Source organism: Danio aesculapii, chromosome 23 (assembly GCF_903798145.1).
Source record: "Danio aesculapii chromosome 23, fDanAes4.1, whole genome shotgun sequence".
Classification (NCBI taxonomy): domain Eukaryota; kingdom Metazoa; phylum Chordata; class Actinopteri; order Cypriniformes; family Danionidae; genus Danio; species Danio aesculapii.
The window spans coordinates 35688555-35714143 of record NC_079457.1 but is presented as its reverse complement, the minus strand read 5'-3'; the positions used below and the strand labels follow the sequence as shown (position 1 = coordinate 35714143).

At 35.9% G+C, this 25589-nt stretch overlaps 1 protein-coding gene across 1 annotated transcript in view; it reads right to left on the bottom strand.

Annotated features, from left to right (window-relative positions):
* rbm38 (RNA binding motif protein 38) overlaps positions 1-24946 on the bottom strand; it is a 49404-nt gene extending 24458 nt beyond the window's left edge. Inside the window, exons 1-2 of the mRNA XM_056449810.1 lie at positions 24430-24946; positions 10144-10267 (exon numbers count right to left, since the gene is read on the bottom strand). Coding sequence (XP_056305785.1) covers positions 10144-10267; positions 24430-24639 — 334 coding nt within the window. The 5' untranslated portion in view covers positions 24640-24946. The remainder of the gene's footprint in view (positions 1-10143; positions 10268-24429) is intronic.
* Between the last annotated feature and the right edge of the window lie 643 nt (positions 24947-25589).

The window sequence follows — 25589 nt, the reverse complement described above, 5'->3', positions numbered from 1 at the left end:
ATGTCCAGTCTGCATCATTCTCATGATCACTAAAACCCATCTCATCCTCACTTTCATCTGCAGGAAGAGCCAGTTCTATCCTTTTCTTCTTTCTCTTATCATAGAACATGGTGGTGCTCGCTAATACACTGTCCCTGCATTCATATCCATTCAAAAGAAGTATTGCCATTAAAACTAGATTTTATCCATAATGCAAATGCCATTAACATACAACTAATCAACATTATATTACTAGCTTTAATGTTGTTATTGTTACAACTTAAAAGTTCCCAGCTGACCTTGCTAGCTAGCTAACCCATTGCAATATTGCACGTTCCACTATTGCACAGTGTTGCCATTTGACAACACACATTTGATCGATTAACAAAAAACTAACTTGATAAAAACATTTTTGAGCCGTGAATGTCATCAAAACTTACTGGAGATGAGGTTTCAGATTTTTTTGTGAATCTGACATAATTTGGTCCTTTGTTTTTATGGACGTTTACATTTGCATACAGCAACTACTCGCAATAAACGCCAGTCTGCCAGAAATCGCGCTACAGAAAAACACAGCATGTCATGTGACTTAACCAAAGCACATCATTGGTTACACTAAGGTCTTCCCTTTCCAAAAAAAAAAAAGTTATCCTGAAAGAAACAATGGCCAGGAAATTAACAAAAATATCATGCTGCCATATGGTAACACTGTGCGCTAGAGGGTTAAACATTACCAAATTTGCACAGATTATTTGTTCACCTTTGTGTGCTTCACAATGTGCGCTAGCAAAATACACATAGTAAACTTAGATTTTGTGAAGATTTTAAATGCAATGGCATACTGTAAAATACCACATAAAATAGTTTAGACATATTCCTCGGTTTTTAAACTGAACCAATGATGCTTGAACAGTAATGCACTTAGAGTGGAAGTTTATAGGGCAAGACGTCAGTGACGAAAGACAGATCATTATTTGTGTCAATACGAAAAATTACATAGTCAATAACAACAAAATAGTAATGTTAGGGATAACTATCAAAATCTGTATTCGCTTCACTTTTTCCACTTTTATGTTACAGCCTTATTCCAAAATTGATTAAATTAATTTATTTCCCCAAAATTCTACACACAAAACCCCTTAATGACAATGTAAAAAATCTTTTTGAAATTGTTGCAAATTTATTAAAATTAAAAAACCTGAAAATCACATGTACATCAGTATTCACAGCCTTTGCTCAATACTTTGTTGATGCATCTTTGGCAGCAATTACAGCCTCAAGTCTTTTTGAATATGATGCAACAAGCTTGGTACACCAGTCTTTTGGAATTTTGGCCCATTCCTCTTTGCAGTACCCACAAGCTCTATCAGGTTGGATGGGAAGCGATGGTGTACAGTCATTTTCAGATCTCTCCAGAGATGTTCAATGGGATTAAAGTCTGGGCTGTGGCTGGGCCACTCAAAGGCATTCACAGAGTTGTAGTGAAGCCACTCCATTGATATTTTGGCAGTGTGCTTTGGGTCATTGTCCTGCTGGAAGATGAACCGTCGCCCCAGTCTGAGGTCAAGAGCACTCTGAAGCAGGTTTTCATTCAGGATTTCTCTGTTTATTGCTGCATTCATCTTTCCCTCTATCCTGACTAGTCTTCCAGTTCCTGCTGCTGAAAAACCTCCCCACAGCATGACGCTGCCACCACCATGCTTCACTGGTGAGGAGCGGTGCCTGGTTTTCTCCAAACATAACGCCTGGCATTCACTCCAAATAGTTCAATTTTAGTCTCATCAGACCAGAGATTTTGTTTCTTATGGTCTAAGAGTCCTTCAGATGCCTTTTGGCAAATTCCAGGCGGGGAGTGGCTTCCGTCTGGCCACTCTACCATACAGGCCTGATGGTGAATTGCTGCACAGATGGTTGTCCTTCTGTAAAGTTCTCCTCTCTCCACAGAAGAATGCTGGAGCTCAGACATAGTGACCATGGGGTTATTGATCACCTCACCTGACTAAGTCCCTTCTTCCCCGATCACTCAGCTAAGATGGCCGGCCAGCTCTAGGAACAGTCCTGGTGGTTCCAAACATCTTCCACTTATGAATGATGGAGGCCACTGTGCTTACTGGAACTTTAAGCAGCAGAAATTGTTCTGTAACCATCCCCAGCCTTGTGCTTCGAGACAAACCTGTCTCGGAGGTCTACAGACAATTCCATTGTCTTCATGCTTGTTTTGTGCTTTGACATGCACTGTCAACCCGGGGACCTTATATAGACAGGTGTATGCCTTTTCAAATCATATCCAATCAACTGAATTTACCACAGGTGAACTCCAATGAAGCTGCTGAAACATCTCAAGAATGACCAGTGGAAACAGAATGTACCTGAGCTCAATTTAGAGCTTCACGGCAAAGGCTGTGAAAATGTACATATGATTTTTCAGCTTTTTTTTTTTTTTTTTATAAATTTGCAACAATTTCAAAAAAATCTTTCTTCATATTGTCATTATGGAGTATTGTGTGTAAAACTTTGAAGAAATAAATGAATTTAATCCATTTTGAAATAAGGCTGTAACATAAAAAAAATATATTTTCCGGATGCACTGTATATAAAAAAGCAACAACATGCAAATGAAAAGCCATCAGCATTTAAAATTTATAGGATTGGTGTGTTTAGGTTAGATTATCCACACAGCAATAGCGTCAGCTGCAGCAGATTGATTTTATAGCACCAGGCTAAACTTCCTGACACCATTATGGCAATCAAATACATTCAAAATAAATACAGGCCACAACTGAACATTGAGGATGATCTCTGATTGGCGGTCTCCAAAATTATACCAAGACTAGCCTTGTGTGAAAACATTGTGGCCACCAGTTCCATTAGGTGAATTTAATGTTAAATTAAACAAATTAGTAAATGACTATAAATTATAGCCTATGGTTGTTAGACTGATGCACGTTTTTGTGTTGTCAATATGCTTGTGTAATATAGGCCTATTTTTGTGTGTGCAACATTTGTTTACTTATAACCACCTCAGAAGAATGTAGGGGTCGCGAGTCACAGGCATTGTTATTTTGGGGGTCACAGGCTAAAAATTTTGTTAACTCCTGGTGTATATTACTGATCAAAATCAAGAAAATTACAAAACAATAAAAACCTATATTGGTTGACTATTAATATGTACATAGTAACAATATGAGCTGCACATTTCAGCTTTTAAGCCATGTCTTGCTCAATTGTACAACTGTAAACCTATTGTACACATGCTTTTTGTTTGTTACATATAAAGCACTCAGTCCTTTTTTATACTCAAATTAATTTTGGTAGTAGAACTAAAATTGAATAAAGCAAATGCTCCAGAATTATTCCCCTATCAACTCCTATCATTGTCCCCTGAATCATTCATTCTCTGCTTTTCTACTTGGCCTGTTTTTGACATTCACATTTATAATTCTGTCCTCAACAAGCACACGCTCTTTAGCCTCTAATTGGCTCTCATTCTCTCCATTCAGCCAACATGCACTTCTGTTTTTTTTGTTCTGTTTTTCATCTCCTCCTGTCTGTTTGCTCTCATGAAGTCACTCATGTGAAAAACTCCAGGCTGTCTGTTCTCCAGTGTAACAGTGAATCTGCCCGGACACAGATCAGAAACATCTCTCGCCTCGATGCCTGTTCAACGCACACACACACACACAAGCTCAACAGACTCTTCTGCAGCACTGCTGTATTTGCATAAACACACTTCTCGCTTTACACAAACCTTATGGTTAGCATAATGCAACATGCTTATGTCTTCATCTACTGGAAAAGCTCTTTTTCCTTCTAGGAGACGTTCATTTTAGTGCTCGATTAAAATTTTAAAAATGGATAAACATTTAATTTATGCAGTAAATCACTTCAATACATTTATTTTATGATAGGCATATTTTTAAATTAGAAAGAACATTTTATTTCATTGTCAGAGTCCAAAAAATCTTAAAGAAAGTTATTCATCCTAATGAATTCTTGTAGATTTTTATTTTATTATTTTTACGTATTGAAGCAGGTTGGTCAGGACTTTTTGTCATTTTAAATATAATGACAACAACAAACTAACAGGCAAATTAAAAAAATATTATAATCTAGAGCAATGGTCTCAAACTCAATTCTTGGAGAGCCACAGCTCTGCATAGTTTAGCTCCAACCAGCTCCAACACCTGCTTAATAGACTGATTTCACACCGCCACCATTTTTAAAAGCGAAATCGAGGCTGCGGTGGGAAGAAACCCGGAAGTATCGTTGAGAGTTACATTCGAACGTTGTGCACTTGGCTGTATATCTTATCAGCGAAAAGAAAGTGACACAAATTTATAATTTCACCGCCTTCCGAGAGACCCGAAGGTCCGTTCTGAATGAATGGTGAAAATAAAGAGATATCAGAGCTCATTTTCAGCTAAGTTAAGGGAAATGTCACTAGTTAGCTAACGTTTTCTTTCCCAAACACACGTTTTAGACGCCTTTTATCTAACTCGAGTTAATATACTGATTCTTTGACTATATTAGACTTGTCATGATACTGAATTAAAAGACAAAACCATCAATTTCCCGCTAACATTTAAGGCACTGTTGATGGCTTTCTTAAAACAGCACTGATTTGCCATTGTGTTCATGTGCTTAACAGAAATGCTGTGATTGGCCGAGAAGGTCATCAGTTCACCCTCCACTGTTTACTGAGCACAAACACAGACGAACCGAGCGATCTGCTTGATGACTCGACTGATCTTCATGGCTGCTTCGCACTCGCACTCCAGTCTCCGTGTATCTGTGTTTGCACTGGGTGAAGAGCGGTAAACTGATTGCAAACACAGATACACAGTGACTGGAGCGCGAAGCAGCCGTAAAGATCAGTCGAGTCATCCGCGCTCAGCAGCGCTTCAATGTTAGCGGGAAATAGACGGTTTTAAAACTTAAGTACTGGGACAACACTATTACAGACAACACGAGGGTGTGCTACAGAGGACTGCATTGTTTTATCGCTCACCGGGTTACATAGGCTGAAGCAGGGAAGCGTCCCCACGGTGTTTAACTGGTGCCATGAACTGAAGCCTAGGAGGACACTTGAACATATTACTCTTAAAGAGATTGTGATGTTGTTTGATGCTAAATTGCTTTTAATTGTTTAAATTAAACTTACTGAATGATATTAAAGTGATGTTTACACCATATCTGCATTTTAAGATCATGGCAACAGCTGAAGGTTTGTAGTCCACAGCATGTTACTGCAATGTTTACAGTGCTTGTCTTATACTTCCGGGTTTCTTCCCACCGCAGCCTCGCTTTGGTTCTTTAAAATGGCGGCCGCGTGAAATAAGCGTGTAGTCCCCAGTAGTCTTGAATACCTTGATTAGTTGGATCAGCTGTGTTTGATTAGGATTGAAGCAAAACTGTGCTGAGCTGCAGCCCTCCAGAAATAGAGTTTGAGACATTATAATCTGGAATATTTAGTAAAACTGAAATAAATTATATAATATAAAACATAGACTTGAAATGTCTAGTTTTAAAATTACTAGTTGCACCTTTTCTGGCCAATATAATACTGATTGTAACAAACTTTTTGCTGATTCATATACCGATATTGGTCAACTGCATACAGTACAAGCTATATTTCTCTTAAATTAGTTTTCTGAACATGGATTGGATCCATTTCACTCAACTTTCCAACTTTAAGATAGAAACACGTTAAAATAATAATAATAATAACAATAATAATAAATGAAAATCTTTAAAGATGATTTTTGCTATTCAATATTTTTTTTAACAAGTATACAGCAGGGAAAATAAATATTGAACACGTCACCATTTTTCTCAGAAAACATATTTCTAAAGGTGCCGTTGACATGAAATTATCCCCAGATGTTGATAACAACTATAAAAATTCATCTATACAAAGAAAACTAAACTAATTAGTTTACAAATGAAGTTATGTGTAATAAAATGAAATAACACAGGGAAAAAGTATTGAACACATGAAGAAAGGAAGGTGTAGAAAGTCAGTGAAAGCCCAGACAGCAGCTGAAATCTCTCAGTAGTTCTTCAGCAACACTCCCTTCGACAATGCCCTTCGTCATTGTAAATTAATATTAGCTGCTTTAGTCCAACATCTACATTAGCAGGATGAGGAAGATGATACCAGAGTGGACAAATAGTTTCAGAGAAAGAAAATCAAGTTAAAAAAAAAAAAAAGCCCAGCCATTTACCTGAGTTGAATCCAATATAAAATACAAATTAAAGATCAGATTTGAACCACAGAACAACAAGAGTTTTACACTCTGTTGAAGTCTGTGAAAAACTCACACCTGAGCACTGCGTGTGACTTCATTCTTCATGAGAGGCATCTTTTTATTAAAAGTATTAATACATTTCAGTAGTTCAGTCATTTTATTGTTATTACACAATTTTTTTGTTCTGTTTTATTTTTATGTTTGTATTGTTGGGTTTTTACCAAAATCTGTTTCAATTCCACATCAAAAGCTTCTTTATAAATATTATTCCCAGGTAAAAACATGGTGTTCAATACTTATTTTCCTCGCTGTAAGTAAATGAAAGTTTTTAAAGAGTTTGCTCTGAGAAAATAGACTGATTATTCAGAAGATGTGCAGCTTATTTCCTCCTAATTAATAAACCCTATGTCAGCCTTTTTTATATCATTGCCGACGTGCTGATAGCTTTAAATTAATCCAACATAGGATGATAAATAATGGCAAAGATACAGTAATATATGAAAGACAACAGATATGGATTATTTTGTATTCTGTTGATGCTCAAAACCTTATAAATACTCAGTTTCCTTGGATTTTATGTATAGTTTTATTTTTGAGTAAAATGTAATGACAAAAAAGTAGTTATATGGAATAATTGCAGTTTTTCAGAAAAAAAAGACTTTCCTCTAACACCTAGTTAACACAGAGAATTTATTGAGTCATAGCTGGGAATCTGCTCACACAAAATCTGCGCGCGCAGAATTCCGCAGATTTTTAGCCCATCATTAATTCGGTTTATTTACTTGAGTAAATATGTGTAATACCTATATTTATTCAGTTTTTATATTATTTTCAGTAATATTATTGGCTAACATGAAAATGTTCATCTGATTTATGTACAATGCAGTTTGTAAAGTAATATTATCTGTCTTTTAGTAGAGATATTATATAAAAGACTTGCTTTGTTTACCAAATAAAGTGGATCTAATTGGATTTGCATTTTAAACATTAAATAAAAGTTAAAAAGATAATATTTTTATATCCCATATTAAGATTTTAGTTATGATACTCTCAAAATAATTCTTCAGAAATCTGCAGATTTTTACCAAAATTCTCCACAGAAATAGCAAAAAACACCCGCAGATTCTGTCTGGCCCTAGTCATAGCTGTATTTAACATTTATTTACATTATTTTATATGCATTGAAGATACTGGCTTTCTGTCCTTTTTGATTGACACTTACTTTTTACACTCTCCCTTTAATCACTTTCAACATCTCCACTTAACCTTGACCCTTACACATAAAATACATGATGTTTTTCCAAATAAGCAAGAAGTGAATGACATGACGAAGGCCACAACGGCAGAGAACAGAGAGAGAGAGCAGATAGACAGGCATGTTGGGACGAGAGCAAGAGCAGAAGCTGAAATCGCCTCTGTTTCTGTGTGAATATGGTGTGTTAGGACAGGTGCACAATCCCTCCACAATACTCTTCCTCTTTCCTGACATATCAGCCACAAAATACACACACAAATGCAAAGCTGGAGGCCAAACGAACAGACAAACATGCTGAGTGACCATATATTACTTCTTTCTGCTAATGCATTCACAGACATGCAGAGATGCAAATGTAGGATGGCTGCAAATTCTTGACAGGCCAAACCCGTCAAACTAGCCGTTAAAAAGAAGTGTGAGATGTGTGTGTGTGTGTTTTGGAGATTTGATGATACTGAGGGCATGATATAATGAAAACATGCATCAGTTTTTTTGCCAGTATGATTCACCCATTGTGTAACCATCAACAAGTAAAAGTGACAAGAAGGAGAGCAGAAAAACCTCAAGCTACATTACAATTCAGTTCTTCAGGCCAGAAACTAAAGGCTGTCAATTTTGAGATTTTGGGCTTATTGGGTTTTCATAGTGTATTTTTTCAGTGTAATGCAAAAAAATACCATCCAGTACACTACCTGACTAAAGTCATGTTGCACATCCAAATTTTAGGAACAGCAAATAATAACTTGACTTTTAGTTGATCATTTGGTATCAAAAGTGGCTTATATGAAAGGCAAAGGCCTCTAGATTAAGCTTATTTGACCAAAATAAAATATAATCATGTCTTAATTTTTATTATTTAATTAGGTCAGCAAGGTCTGACTTTGCTTAGACTAAAGTCTTGTCATTTAACAGAAATAATGTACAGTAAAGAATATAAAGTCATGGAAAAAAGAAAAGGGAAAAAGAATTAATGTTGTGTATGACTCCCATGAGCTTGGAGGACTGCATCTATACATCTCTGCAATGACTCAAATGATGCATTAATAAAGTCATCTGGAATGGCAAAGAAAGCGTTCTTGCAGGCTCCCAGAGTTCATCAACATTCTTTGGATTTATCTTCAATGCCTCCATCTTACCCCAGACATGCTCAATAATGTTCATGTCTAATAATGTTCAAACTTTGATGTGGAGGCTGAAGTATGAGAAGGAGCGCTATCCTGCTGAAGAATTTGCCCCCTCCTGTGCATTTGCAAGGACAAACGTCTTGATACCTCAGGTTGTTGATGTTGCCATTCACTCTGCAGATCTCTCGCATGCCCCAATACTGAATGTAACCCCAAACCATGATTTTTCCTTCACAAAACTTGACTGATTTCTGTGAGAATCTTGTGTTCATGCGGGTTCCAATAGGTCTTGTGCAGTATTTGTGATGATTGGGATGCAGTTCAACAGATGATTCATCGGAAAAAATAAATAAAAAATCTACCTTCTGCCACTTTTCCAAATGATCAACTAGAAGTTATTATTTGTTGCTCTTGGGATCGACAACAAGATTTTTGTCAGGTAGTGTATACAATTTTAAGTGTTTGTTATCAATGCGTGTCTGTATATTTCAGTGACGATATATATTCTTAAAGGCTGTTTTCTCAAAATGAGGTATCTCTACTTCAGTAGCATAGTAGTTTTATTCATATTTCTATTCTAAAGGCTGCTTATACATATGCATAATTTTATTCTATCAAAAACTGAACATTTCTGTCCGTTTACAGTATTTTCTAAATTACAGAGTGATAAAGCGAGATTCCCAAAGCCCCTCTGTAAAAACCTTAATGTCAAAACAACCTACATTCAATGTTCAGAATTTTGTGCAAGTTAAAAAAATGCAAATAATGCAAATGTAGGCCATATGTATTTAAATAAAGCCTTGTTTGTTTATTTAAATACAAAATTAAAATACTATAAGTTTGTGTTACCATTGGTTAATTTTTTTACTTTTTTTTCTATAATGAAAAGTACATCATTTCTAAAGTTCCAACAAAACAGAATGTCTTTTGCAATATTCAGACACAACAAGAACAATAGCATGAGTTTGGGCTTGGGCTATTTATTTGACTGACCAATAGAAGACAGGGCGAATGTTTGGAAAACCTGTTTGACAACCATCAAGATTATTGCATTTCTGTATGCAATTATGAGAGAATTTTTTGGGATTAACAATCCCTTTAAACTGCACACTTCACCTTTATTTATTTATTTATTATTTATTACCACATCAGCAACTTATGGCTATTTCACAAAATGGATATGCAAAAAATATTACATGATAAAAACAAATTTGTATCACAATGAAGAAAGTTACTTTGACAAATATGGATAGAAATAAATAAAATTCACACAAAAACATTTTCAAAGTTAAATATGATTTTTCAGTTCAATTTTTGATAAATAATTTAATATTCTTCCTAGTGGTACCATTTTAAAAATGTCCTTCAAAGTACTCTCCTTAAAAAAAAATTGTCTCACACCTAAATGAGTTTGTTACTAAACATTCATGTTTATACAATTTCTTTTAAATATGTAGTGAAAAAGGGTCTGTGGGATGTTGACAGTTAAGGTTTAATAGACAAGGACCCTACATTGAAGAATTCAGCTGGTATTTACCTGTCAGTGGGCTGCGTGGTTTGGCCCCGAGGTATGCTAGGTTGACATTAGCTTTGCGTCCATCAATAATAGGGTTGGGATCTTTACAAGCTCTTTCCGCTGCACTTTTATCCATCATAGTGACCTGGAGAGGAAAGAGAGGATTAAAATACAGACACAAGAATGAATCTATGAATGAGCGGGACTTCTTAGGCATACTATTTATACCACTTTTGGCTGTGCCTTTAGGAAACACCTCAATTATACATGAAATCAGTAATGTTCTTGATTTTAACTTAATTGGCAAAACAATAACAGTAATACAATACATTTATTTTATACATTATTGAAAGAATGTATTATGAATTATGCATGAGTAGTATACTATATGTAAGGGATAATGAAAATCCAGGCTGTTGTTAATCGCAGAATAAAGGCTTAGCAGCCCAACGAGAAGTGCAGCATTGTTGTATAAAACTGAAGGGCTTTATTTAGTAAAAACAATAGGCAAGATGTATTATTATGCAGTTTATTACATTGCCACTGCCACTAAAGTATACAATTTGACAAAAAACATTGATCTGAGCTGTAATAATTTGTTAGCTCTTTAATTAAACAAAGCTTGCAGAAAATGTGCTCTTAACAAATGACTGGATGCAGCCTACAAACATAATATTATTATTATTGTTCAGTCACAAGATGGCGCCAAAAAGCAAAGAACAGCAGAGTGACAAAAGTCGTTTCACATCAAGCTTTGTACTGTGATAACAACTGCCTGGATGTACGTTATCCATTACATTACATATATTGGAATGTTGTGACCAATGAGAATCAAGAATTCTTGAGAGTTGTGTAAAAAGTTAGGGATAAAGTACATCCAGTAGGTTGTCATCACAAAAGCCAAACAGACTTATCGGGAGCCGAGACACAAAGCGGAGCACTGCTGTATAAGACTAGACAGCTTGATTCTGTGAAAACAACCATCTTGGATGCACTCTCACATATTACATGGATACTTGCCACAATACATACAAATTAGATGAAAAATTGCTCTGAGACATTTTTTTATTAAATGCTGACAGAAATGAAAACAGCTGATGGAGTATACACTAACCTGTGCATTATTCAGTCACAAAATAGCGCCAAACAGACAAAAACGAGACAAAACTAGCTGAATAAAGCCAACCTAGAGCTGAAGATCTTTGCCCGATCCCGAAGGAACCGACAGAACCTGATGGGTTCGGGCTTAATTTCGATCATTTTAGACGGGGTCGGGCCGGGCTTGCACGGTAAATGAACAGTCATGTGATGCATTTCAATTAGCGCGAGAAAGTAATCAAATAGTTTGTGTCAACAGTAAAATTTATCCCTGCAAAGGTGAAACAAATGATGATGGAGAAGTCAAAAAAGCGAATTTTGACTGTGGCCAGGTCAGCTGCCAGTTCAACATGAACAGTCATTCTAGCAGCCAAGGTACTTTGGAGTTCGTTCATACACTGCAACATAAGGCAACGTACAAGCTGACAGGAAAAATGTCGCTACATTGAAATGGCTGTCAGGGAAAAAGAAATGGATGTTCTTGGGTGGTGGAAGATGAACAAACAATCCTACCCAAAACTTGCAAATTAGCCAGATCAGTACTATGCATCCCCGGCCAGTAGCAGCAGCAGAGAAAGGGTGTTCATTCCTGCTGGAAGCACCATCAGTGAGCGCAGGACCACACTAAAGTCGTTTACAGTGGATTCAATAATGTTCCTCTACAAAAACACATAGCCTAATCTTGGTGAGTAAGGGATTTTCAAATTATAACCAAATATTAAACCATAAAATCATAATGTAGACAGAGTATATAGGCTAATGTTGGCATTATTCTTTTATTATTCAGCTTCACCGTCACCTTAAGGCCTGATTGTGAAATGGCGAAACAAATCCCACAGAGCCTTTATCTTAATTTCTTTATTGCCAAATACCAGTCATAATTTAGAATTTATTTTAATTTAATTTGTTAGGAAAGACTTATTTTTATTGGTGTGTTGGCCAATTTAAAGGCTAAGTGTATGTACCTAGGCCTACTTAAAAGTGCTGAGATGGATCGACGTTACAGAGGACTTATTTTATTTCTTTGTTCCAACTTCCAAGTGGCCTATAGCCTACGTTTGTTATGAATAAATTATTTTAAATGCGTATAAATGACTCATTCTTGAAAAAAGGCTAAAGAGCTGTGTGCATGTGCACATTTACATTATGTCTGGCTATAAACAGGATCGGGCTTTTAAAAAGCTGTCAATCAAAAAGTACTTGTCAGGCTCAGGCCCTATCGGGCCTAACTTTTATTGCCCGATTACAGCTCTAAGATGACCTACATATTATTCATTCACAAGAAGCCACCAAACAGTAAAAAACCCTGACGTGACAGACACATATGAAAGTGGAAATGCATTCACTGAAGGTCAAGGTGAATCAAAGTTCCCAGCCTGTGTTATTTAGCGGTTGTCATCTCAGGATAACATACCTTGGAATGTTGCGACTGACCAATCATAATTGATTAATCCAAACTAGGCATGGGCCGGTGTAAGATTCTGACGGTATGATAACCTTGGAAAAAAAAAAAAAAAAAAAAAAAAAAAATCACAGTTTCACGGTATTGTGATCACTGCTCTAAAATAAATAATTTTTAAATGTCTGGGTAAAAAACAAAACCTTTTTCCCTTTGAACAAATTATATTTTATTTTGAAGAAACATTTGAAATATTTTGGAGCAGTAAATGTCAGGCTAAATAATTCAAATCAATCATTTCCTTCTGCTGTCTTCATTAGTTTCAAAAACACACATTTCTTTGCAATATAAAAAAGCATCTGTGGATATCTTTTCTGCTTGAGATACTGCTGTCCTAAAAAAAAAAAAAAAAAAAGGAAATAAAAAATCTTACACATATCTTAGCAACGGTATAGCAGAGAATTTTGGCAGTTTTCAAAACCCTGACTTTTCCAAATCGCGGTATACCTTGAAAACGGTATCGTCCCATGTCTCCAGACAGCCCTAAACCAAGAGCAAAAAACTCTGACAAATTTTACAATGAACGCACACAGCACAGTTTATCTTATCAACAGGTCAGCGAGCATACTGTTTACATTGACCAAAAAAAAAAGCTTTTTAAAACCCTTTTGCTGGAAAGTCTTAAAAACACAAGCATGGCTTTAATACCACAGCAGTTTGCCTGTGAGGTGGTTAAGTAGCCTCAACTGCTGACTTGTTTTCACAGCTCGGGCCTTGGTGACAAATACTCTTCTAGCAGTCTGCAATATTAGGTTTGAGCCGCTCATATCTGCCTGCTCATGACTCTACAGACACACATAAACACACATACACACACATAAACATGCCGCACCCATTGGAGACCCAGCAGCAGCTGTATTCCCCGAGGCTGGTGGAACTAGAAATACAGCCAGAGCAGTAGTGGGGCGGTTAGGAAGAGCATTCAGGGGATCTGGTTTCTGTCAGGTAAATGCCAGACCAGTGTATGCTTCGTTTCTGTAGTGCCCTTGTGTAGACAGTTTCAAATGAACGGCAGCAAAACAACTGCACACACATAGAGCTGTGACTAGACATGTGCCAATAATCAGTAATACAATAAATTCTGGAATACCATAAAGCTGTTGAATGCTTGTTCCTGATTGGCTGATGGGCATTCGAAGACGTGCAGTTATTTTCATATAAACACTCAGACAAAGTAGTTCCAGGAAGGTTTTTACCACATTATTTCCATATCATTACACCCAATGATTTTATAATTTCTACCTACGACAGACCAAAATCACAAATGCGGTGGCTTTGGATGAGATGCGCAACACACAGGAGCTGTATGAGGACAAAAACCTGACAAATGTCTTGACATACAACATCTGAGTAATGTAGTTTGTGTGGCAAACAAAATAAGTGGAATAATTGACTAAGAACTAGGGATGCACCGATATGGATTTTTGGCCGATATTGTTAACCGATAATCGAGGCCGATAACAGATAAATAGGCCGATCAATCTAAACAGTCAAAATGTTAGATGTTTATTCAGTGAACAACTGATTTTATTTTTAAAACTTCATAAAAGTTTGAACTGATCTTATGAACCGAATAGACTACAGCAAAAAAAAAAACAAACAAAAAAAAAACTTTCAAGCTTGCAAGGTGATTATATAGGACTATATTCATGATTTCAGATACATTAAAATGCCAAAATTAAATTTCCTTTTCTTCATATAGCAAAATAACACGCAACTTGACTGTTGCATAAAAATGATAGGTTAAATAACGAAATGGGATTAAAAAAAATAATAATCAATGAAATGTTTATGATAAACCGCTGCGAGTTTGAAACTCGATAGACAACACGTGCGCTCGTTATAATCAATATAAATATGCTAATCCACCAATAATAACAAATAATAATTTGATTACAAACCCAACGAGTTGTTTAGCACGTGTGCATCGATGATGTTATGTTTACAAGTTTAATGTTTTTTTCCTGAGGCGATTTTAACCAACATACACAATGACATTCTATCAAACATATCTACTATGATAAGAAATATGGTTACTTACCAAGGTAACGATGCACAGCAATACCACACAAAGAAAGGACAGACTTTGAAGGAATAAACAATGCGAGGAAAGCTCCGTTATAGTTTACTGGACAAGTCTGAATAAATTGGACCTACTCATGCGCAAAGCAGGCAGTTCCGTACAATTATATAATCTATCGGCTTAAAGACATTGGCCTAATTTTGATATTTGATTGATAACGATAACTTTAAAAATAGCATTTATCGGCCAATAACAATACAGCCACCGGTATATCGTGCATCCCCACTCAGAACCATTGAATTATTACAAAATAATGCACATTGATTGCACATTCAGCCTGATTTGTGTCGTGGCCACCCTCAGGTATCCATTATTTTCTAATAATTCAACAGCTTAAAGCATACCTGTCAACATTGGGATGTGAAAATAATGAATATGCCCAAATCCCCAAATTACTAAATATGTTCTTCTGGAGCCGTTTAATTGTAAACAAACAGTTAAATGGTCATTGATATGTTTTATTATTATTATTTACAAATGAAATAAAACAGTATACATTAGCAGCAAATAAATCAGCAAACAGTTTAGCTTGTTAAAATTAATAGCTATTATAAAGAAATAGAATCAAGTTATCAAATCTCAATCTTTTCTTTACTGTATAACTTAAACATTCTCATTAAAGAGCAACGAATGAATCTCATTTATTTGGATTTTTCCTTAGATTACATTAAATGTGTAACTTTAAAAATGCACACGTCTAACATTATAATGAAAGCATTCGATTGCTTTCCTAACTTTTTATGCTCATTTAAGACAAAATTAGTTGTGTTTAAAAAAAAAACCCACCAAGATCGACATCTGTAGATGTTATTATTAATTATGTGTATATGTCTGTTCAAAAACGTACCCAAAACCCAGACTTTCGTTCCACTTCAAACCGCGTGTACAGAATCTGGGAAACAGCGTCTATTTATCACTACGGAGTGTGTTAGCTGACAGTCACGCACCGCTATATGACTGTTTTAAGGATTGCATAGGAGGGGCGACCTGTAAATGAAAATGAATCCTGCCGTTTTTATATTTATTTTAAAGATTTTTCATGGCTAAATGAAACAAAAGCACAGAACAGACTCACATTTAAGAGCAAAAGGCAGCCCCTGGTGGTTCGGCAGTATGGGTTAAGTATATGGAGGATTGGCTCTTTAATGTTTATTGCCATACTTCAGAGAAAGACTGAAAATACAGGAGAAATACGGGAAAATACCTTTATGGAATGATAGCAGGATAGAACTGTAAAATACGGGATAATGCTGGGAAAAAAACAGGAGGGTTGACAGGTATGGCTCGAAGTATTCAATTATACACACAATTAAGATGCTTGTTACTGTTGTCATGGGCACTTTAAAATACAGTGTATACTTATTTTATATTGAAACTTTTAGAGTGCCATTTAAGAATATTCATATTGTTGTATTTGCAGGATGTTTGTTTAAAAGCATTCAACATTTTATAACAAGGCTCCATTTGTTAACATCAGTATCTTACTAAACTACTTTATGGAAACTAGGGTTGCATGTTATTGGGAAAATATAACATTATGATATTTTGTACTTCTGCAATATATATTGCAATATAAATAACTTTAATACAGTAGTCTCAAACTCAATTCCTGGAGGGCCACAGCTCTGCATAGTTTACCTCCAATTCACATCTGCTTAATAGTCAACAGTAGTCTTGGATCCTTTTGATTAGGATTGGAGCAAAACAGTGCAGAGCTGCGGCCCTCCAGGAATTGAGTTTGAGACCTATGCTTTAAAATAGCTATTTGGGAATAATTAATCAATTTAGTTTGATTGGGATGATTCTGAAAAGGGATTGAATCATTTACATAAAATATATTAAACTAATTTCAAGCATTGATGAATATAATGAAGACAAGTGGAAAAAAGTGCTTTACATTTTTCTCTCGAGTCTTCATAGTATTTAGCTACAGAAATTGAATGATAAAAGTAAAACAGCACTGAATAGCCTTCATCATATTAATAATTCTATAAATTTAACCTTTATTAAAGTTACAAACTCTAAAATTTCTTGTGCCTTGAATGCTTCAAACTTGGGGGTCCAAACTCGGTCCTGGAGGGCCAATGTCCTGCAGATTTTAGCTCCAACTTGCCTCAACACACCTGCAAGGATGTTTCTAGAAAGCTTAGTAAGAGCTTGATTAGCTAGCCCATGTGTATCTGATTGGAGTTAGAACTAAACTTTGCAGGACACTGGCCCTCCAGGACCAAGTTTGGGCCCCTCTGCATTAAACTCTCCACACAAACACAGGCAAGTGTGATTATTTTGCTTTGCAATTGTGGTTCCTGGAAAGCTATAATATCAACTCAACGTTGCATATCCCGTGATGTCACCATTGCGTATGCGCACATTGCGATATCAATGCTAAAAATATATTGTGCAGCCCTAATGGAAACCATATATTAATCTTAAATGACATTCATTTTTAGTTCAAGTTGAATAAAATTATGGTTAATGTCTGTAAAGGTTTCATTTAATGGAGTTAATGAATAATGGTTACTTTAACTTTTAAAGTTCAGTTGTTGTTTTTTACATTAATAACAATGTCTCATATAATTTTTTAATATGAATTCAGTTTATTTAATTTGTTTTTCTATTTGGACTTTTTCTTTGTTAGTCTTCCTTTACTATATACCTATTTATTACCAGTATTATTGTAATATACTAACAATGGATAACAGACCTCTTGTAACAAATGTAGCTAAATCTCACTGTTGATGTCAAGTACTGTATAGTCTTACCTGTTGAACTTTATAATCCTTTTACCATATTATTTGTTTACTCTGAACATTTAGGTACAATAGCAGTGCTTCCCACAGGTTTGAAATATACTTGCGGTGTTAGCTGGATTGAAACGCACAAATGGTCAACAACATGCGACAAACAAAACAACCATATTTTTTTTATTTATTAAGACACTGTTATACACCTTTTCTCGATGGGTTAAAGTTATTAAAAAGGCTGTTGAAATAAAATAAATCTATTTCTCTTACTTTTATGCTTTGTACGAGCCATGTGCATCCACTGACAGGTAAAGCTGATCTCTCTCTCTCTCTCTCTCTAAAGTTGCTTTATTGGCATGCCATTAGTACAGTATTGCCAAAGCATTTTAGATATGTATAAAGTATGTAATATATTAACATCATGAAGTTAATAAAATATAATGCAAATAAGAAATAAATAACAGAAAAAACATAATAAAAATAGACAATATTGCTAAAATTATAATAATTACTAGAATAAAAAGTGTAGATTTAAATACAGCAAATAAGTTGATTAACCATTTCTAATGATGTACAAATATTTTGCAGCCAGTATATTTTGTTCTCTCTGAGTATATAGTAAAGTTTATCCGCGTCGTTTAATAAATGATTGATCATTTAATGTTCAATGCACGTGCAGTCAGCTGCGAAAATATAATGCAAAAATGCATACAAATAAGGGCAACTTTAGAAAGCGAAAATAAAACCCGAATCCCAGACATTATAGGTGATTCAGAAACTATGATCGGACACATTTTGGCGCAAAAGGCGTGCGCGCCACTGTGGGTCTGCAGAGCACTGTATGAGTGTTGACAGCCCTCACGCACACAGAACTAGCAGTAGGAAATGTGCAGAGTGAGGGAAGATTTTCCACTGGTTAATCGATTGCGAATGCTTGGCTTTCTTGGGCGGATAAAAAGAAAAAGGATGATAAAGGCGGATAATAATAGTAACGTTATTATTCATGTGTCACCACAAAATATACTTGCGCTGTTAATATACCTGGGTGGCCTGCCCAAGTAAAGTCTATGTGTGGGAAACACTGAAAGAGCGACACAAAGCGGTAGAGTTTTTTTTTGTTATTATAACTGTTAAAGTAACCCTTTTATTCCAGCATCATGATTTTCAGTGGGGACATAAGTATTCAACACATAATTTTTCTCAGAAAACATATTTCTAAAGGTGCTTTTGACATGAAATTTAAATAACATGCTGATGCTGATAACAACCAAATAAATACATTCATGAAAAGAGAACAAATCTAATTAGTTTACTAATTAAGTCGTTTAATAAAATGAAACGTCACAGGAAAAAAGTATAGAACACATGAAAAAAGGGAGGTGTAAAAAGGCAGTGAAAGCAGCTGAAGTACAGCAGCTATAATCTCTCAGTAGTTCTTCAGCAACCCTCTCCCCTTCGTCAGTGTAAATTAATATTCGCTGCTTCAGTCCAACATCTACATTATCAGGATGATGAAGATAAAACCAGAGTGAACATTTCAGCAAGACAATGATCCAAAACACAGCCAAGGAAACTCTTAAATGCTTCAGAGAAAGAAAATCAAGCTGTAGAATGGCCCAGCCAATCACCTGACTCGAATCCAATAGAAAATACAAAATAAAGATCAGTTTGGATAGACGAGACCCACAGAACATCAAGTTGTGCTAGAAGCAATTATCACAACAACAACAAATGTTATCTCAGTATAGTCACAGAACCAATGCGGCGACAAGCTTCAGTGGGTGCGTTGGGAAAACATGAGGCTTGTGTTGTAATCTTCTGGGAGCTTTTCTGGTAAATCAACCTCTGTCACTCCTCCACAACACAGCCTGGATATTAAACATCATTATTTACAGCAAAGCTATCCAAATTTTGTCTGTTTCCTTCCCTTTCTCACTGTCGTGGTTTATCTACTGTGCCTGTTTACACCTTGGCAGATGAACTCCCCCAAAAAAAAGAAGAAAGAAAAAAAAGCATGAAGTGAAAGTGTGCGGTCTTATCTGTGCTTTCCAACTGCTTTTGACGGCAAACCAACGACACAGTTCTGTAACACATGAACACAGACACTAACAGAGAAAAGGGAAAAGAGATCAAAATGAGCAAAACTCACCAAACCTGTCAACACGTAGATCATGTTTCACCCACAAACCAAAGAAACTGAGAAATTGTTTTTACTTTTTAAAATATGTGAAAGTCACATTTGTAAAACAAATAATAATAAAATGTTAACAAATACAAATGTAAGGAGAACATTTTTATTAACATTTTTTTTAAAAGTTAATAGCAGATCGTGTGAAAATGTTAGCACACCCTATTGAATTGAATATTTTTCCATATCAGGACATAATAAAAAATGTATGGTCCTTGGCTGGTCCTACAATTTGGAAGATAAAACCTCAGATGAACAACATGACATTTCCCATTGTGTCATTGTTTATTTAAAGGGGTAGTTCACCTAAAAATGAAAGTTCTGTCATCATTTACTCAATCTTCAGTTGTCGCAAACCTGTTTTTTTTCTCATTTTGTTGAACATATGGAAACCTGTAAACATTGACACCCATAGTATTATTTTTCTTACTATGAAAGTCAATTGCTACAGGTTTCTACATTCTTCAAAATATCTTCTTTTGTGTTTAACAGAAGAAAGAAACTAATAAAAGTTTAGATTCACTTGCGGGAGGTTAAGAAAGTTTTTGGGTGAACTACCCCTTCAAAAAAATAAAACCAAGACAGAAAAACCATGGGTGAGAATATTAGGACACTTTATGATTCAGATCCTGTAGATCCACTTTTAGCTGTAATTACTCAAAGACATCATTTTCTCTGATCATTCCGGAGAAGTCTTAAATTTTTTTTTGCACAGCTCTGTGATGATCTGCTAATGAAGCATTTGATTAATAGTGCCTGACTTATTTTAATTATTTCTGAAGTTTTTTTTTAAAATATATACATATTAACCTGCCTAAGATCAGATAACTTTTTCTGTCCTGTTCTTTTTTCTGTCTGGTTCTCGAATCTGATTGGCTGATAGCCCTGCGATATTCTGCAATAGCAGCACTCGTACAGCCTCCGCACCCTTCTGTATTACTCTGTCCACATAGAGTGACAGCAGATCAATAAACTCACTACAGTTTGACAAATACCGCAGCTGTTGGACAACATAATCTACTTTTGAGTGTTTTTCAGGGCGAGAATGTAGTTGCTTAGATTGCAACTATGCAGTTTATTCATAAGGATAGTGCCTATTTTAAATATTTATATATTCAGAAATACAGTGCGTCGGCATCCATCAGCCTGTCATACTGAGCAGAGCAAAGACAGTTGACGTTCTGCCACAAGATGGGGATAGAGACAGCATAATATGCCCTTAGAGGAGAAAAACTCAGTGTAATTTCAAACTACAGCTGATCAATTCATTATAAAACAGGTGACATTCTAAGCCAATCTCTCTCTTATGTATGTTGTAGTGCTGTATTTATACCATAGTCTAATAGTGTTTCTGGTAGTGTTTGCTTTGGCTTTTTCAGGGTTAATTATTGTGATCTCCTGATTGCAACAGAGAAATACTGGGAAATCCCTTAAGACTAATGGCATTTCATGCTGTTCAGCCTTAGAATCTTAAAATGCGAGCAAAATCACCTTCACAGGGTGCAATCTGAATGTGATCCACATTCAGAAATAAACGTAAAGGATCTCTCACTGTGGTTGTACATTTTCAGATAAAGAAACTACTTTTTACATACTACTTTCCAGTGTTGGCGAAAGTTACTTTTGAAAGTAATGCATTTACTAAAGTAAAGAGTTATTCCCCAAAAAAGTATGCAAAAGCTGCATTACTTGGTTATTTTTTATGGTCTGCAATCTTAATTTCTGTCTGTTTCTGCGGGGAGCAAATTCTCTCATTGAGTGCACGATTCAATGTGACCACATTTAATTTTAATTCAGAATTTTTTTTTAAAAAGCTTATTAAACTAAAAAGTTACTTGCATTACATTCATTAAAAAGTAACTTGAATATGATTACCTAATTATTTTAAGTAATGTGTTGCTTTACTGGTTACTTAGAAAAGTAATATTATGACATAACTCATGTTACTTGTTACCTCCAACACTGCTAATATCTACACTGTGTACTAGAGCTGCACAACATTTCATTTCAGCATCAATCTCGCAATGTGTGCATTCGCAACAGTCACATGGTGGGATCTGCAATGTTAAACTGGGATTATAGTTTATTTCATTAAGATTTCTAGATTGTTTAATTACTGTACCTGAATATCTGACTACGGTTTGACTCTCTAGAGAACCGTAAAGCACTGCTCATTACATTTTTTTATCTTTGTTTTTGTCCATCAAACCTTATTTACGCTTGCAATTTGTTTGATTCACTCCGCTACAAAAATATCCCAGTCAATCTATACCAGAGAAGCCCAAACTATGGCCCGCAGGCCAAAGTTGGCCTATTGTAACCTTTGATTTGGCCCACCATCCCATCTAAGAGAGTGAAAATTATGGGGGCGAATGCCTTTAACACAGAGATCGTCATTTGTCATTTAACATAACATTCTTTTGTTTGTTTGTTTTATTGCTGAGCTACAAAAAAGAAAACTGAAAGGAAATGTTTCAATTAAACGTAAATTAATCTGATTTTTAAAAATGTAAATATGGTCACACAACGGATAGAGCAGAAGATATTGGTGAGCAAATCCAGGCAAAAACTAGTGTAATTTTATTATAAATTGGATTTTTGTTTTTACTGTAATAAAGTTTATTATAAAATTTAAAACAAAATACTGTATTGGTTAATACAAAGCAATGTTTTATAGTCATTTTTAAATATTATTAAATAAACAAAAAACAATTATTCTAAATTACTGATTTCATTCAAAATAGAGCTATTCAAGCTGCTGAAATTTAATTCATATTGCAATATCACAGAAAAATAAAATATCGCAAAGTCAGATTTTTCCAATATTGTGCAGCCCTATGTTTAATGTACCTTTAAAGTCATATGGACCCTTTAGTTTCAAATGTGTAGTTTTTGAAAAGGCTCCACCTAGGTGACAGCTTAGTCAATGATGATAATAATAATAATAATAATAATAATAATAATAATAATAATAATGTCATGTCATATAAAAGCTAACAAAAGCCCATTGTGTCTGATAACATCACCTTATTGTGTTCACCACCACAACACAATAGCCTACACCAATCTCGTTCCTGGAGGTCCGGTGCCCTGCAGAGTTTAGCTCCAACTTGCCTCAACACACCTGCCTGGGTGTTTCAAATATACCTAGTAAGACCTTGATTAGCTTGTTCAGGTGTGCTTGATTAGGGTTGAAGCTAAAATCTGCAGGACATCGGACCTCCAGGAACAAGTTTGGTGATCCCTGGAGGCTAGTTTATAGAAGTACAGTTAAAACAGAATAATGGAAAAACAAAGAAAGCCACTCATTTAACATCATGAATGTTGTCAAATATGCTCGAATGAACTCATTATAGGCCTCTCTAACATCCATATTAAGCGAGCAGAGGTCGGCCTTGCAGCAGATAAACCCTTGAACCGCACTTACAAGCATTTAAAAGGGGCCACTTCGCAGAAATCTGAGACCCTGCTTTCAAAACTTCATCCAAGAGCCTAAGAAGATAATTGATGACATGCTTTTTCAGAAATAATCCACTTATGGCCCCACATGTGACTCTCGACATCACACTCGCACACACTTGTGGAGCGATGCAATGTAAGAACATATTGTGCCCCTGAAAGGCTCTCAATATCGCAGGATTACGTTTAAGATCCTTCAGCACTAAATCGGACTAGGTGGGAAACATTTAGGCCTATTAAAAAGGGCTCACAATAAGCCCGCAGATCATCATTTGCGACTAGGATATGCGTTAAGGCAATTTGGAGCCATGTTGGCGATCGTTAAAAACATCTGCTGGAGTTTCTGCTTTAGATCCACAATGGCTTTTGTTCCTCGGAACGGCAACAAAGACATGCGCCAGCGGCACGCGACGGCTCGCTGTCACCTGGAAACCGCACGAGCCAAACATGGGAGTTCAGACACTTCCAGGAGTCGGTTCGTTCGAACAACTCGCCCAAAGAACCGAGTCTAAGAACAAATTCAGTTCAGTTCATTTGTGTAACAACACGGTCCGTTTGTTTACCTCATTTTCTATGAGTGTTGATAAAAATGGTCAAGCAGAATTCGAAAACATTTATGTCTAACGTTTTGAGGTAGCTGTTAAAAGTAACTTGTCATCTTACGATGATGATTCACTCATCAGTTCTTGGTTCACTGAGGGGTCGAACATGTCATTATGACATGTTTCAGAGAATCAGTTGACTATAGGCCCACCCTTAAAAAAGATATTTATATGCTCATTGGTAGAACATTTATTATTCATGGAGCATTTTCATACCACTGAAAATTCTTTTGATTATTAAAATATCCTATGAAAATTGTATTTGAAACACTTCTGAACACCTAAATGTTTCTTTTAAGAACCAGAAAGGTTCGTATGGCATCACTGTGAAACCTTTTTAGGTTCTTTTTTTCACTTTCATTTTAAAGTGTATCTCATGATTTTGCAAATCGGTTCAATTATTCGACTCTTATGAACGATTCATTCACCTCGCTGGTGTGCAACAGCGTTTGTTCTTTGTATAATCAAAAACTTTCTAAACTTCCATGACACTGACAAACACGACCGACTTAGCGCAAAGACTTCGTACTTCGTTAAACAAGCAAATCTGGTCGAAATGGGATGAGTAAACCCAATAAAAAACAAAAGGCTTCCTCTAAAAAGCTAACTTGATATACACATAAAGCCTATGTATAACAAAAGTAACAATAACAAACACGTTTGTTTTTACTCACAAAGCCGTATCCTCTGGATTTCCCAGTCTGTCGGTCCGTTATCACCACCGCTTCATCGATGTCGCCGAAAGTCTCGAAGTATTTGCGGAGCGACGCGTCTGTCGTGTGATACGGCAAACCGCCGACAAAGATCTTGGTAAAAGTCGTGTCTTTCTGAATATTGGGATACATTGTCTCCAACGTCCCATTCGCGAACTGATGTAGAAGCATCTGGGCGCGAAATTCAGTGCAATGTAGATGGTTAACACGCGAGTTATAAATAAGTATAAATAAACATAAATAGCGAACGCTTCTTCAGCTAGTCTACAGCGTTTGAAAAGGCAGCGAGGTAGGTAGACGTAGTCCTTTGGCTGGGAAACACGACTATGGCTCCGGCTAGTCTCCTCGTGTGCCAAACTCGTCCACTAGACTAGTCCATGACCGGAGACACAATGACGGCAGGTGAACAACTGAATGACCGCGCGCTGCTGCAGCTCATTTACCCAGTGCGCCACCGCAGCTGCTGCTGAGAGACGCTGTGCTGTGCACTCCTCCTCCACTGTCTGTGACGCGCTCTCAGCTTCTCCTCCTCTCCTCACCTTCTGTTCAACTGCACCTGTCTTTCTGTCTGTTTGTATATCTGCCTGTCTTTGTTTCGAGCCTCTGAAATTGCCAGTATCTTAAGTTTATGGCCATATATTCTCTACACTTTAGCGATATGCAGTATTGAATCTTAAAGTAAAGTTAAAATTCGGTCATTATTTACTCGCCTAGGTGTTGTACAATCTTTTTATTATTCAGACCACTGTGGCAACCACATTCTGAAAAAGTCTGGTTTGTCATATCTCAATTTTGGGTCAAATAGTACACTAAAAAATGCTGGGTTCCACATGATTCCTTTAAGTCGTTCAAACACAAATCCATTAAGATAACTTCATAGTTTTTTTTTTTTTTTTTACAAATGTAGGTGGATTGAACATAATTAGGTTTTCATCCCCCAAAAAACATAAGAATCATGTTGATTCGGCTTATTTTAAAATAGTTGTTTGAACAAACAGAATTTTTTTTTTTGAGTGCACAGACAAACACACCGTTGGGTTCAGTTTTTAAAATGTAATTTAAATTAATTTACAATTTGAATCCAGTGGAAGAGTTTGACGATATTTAACCCTGTTGGATTA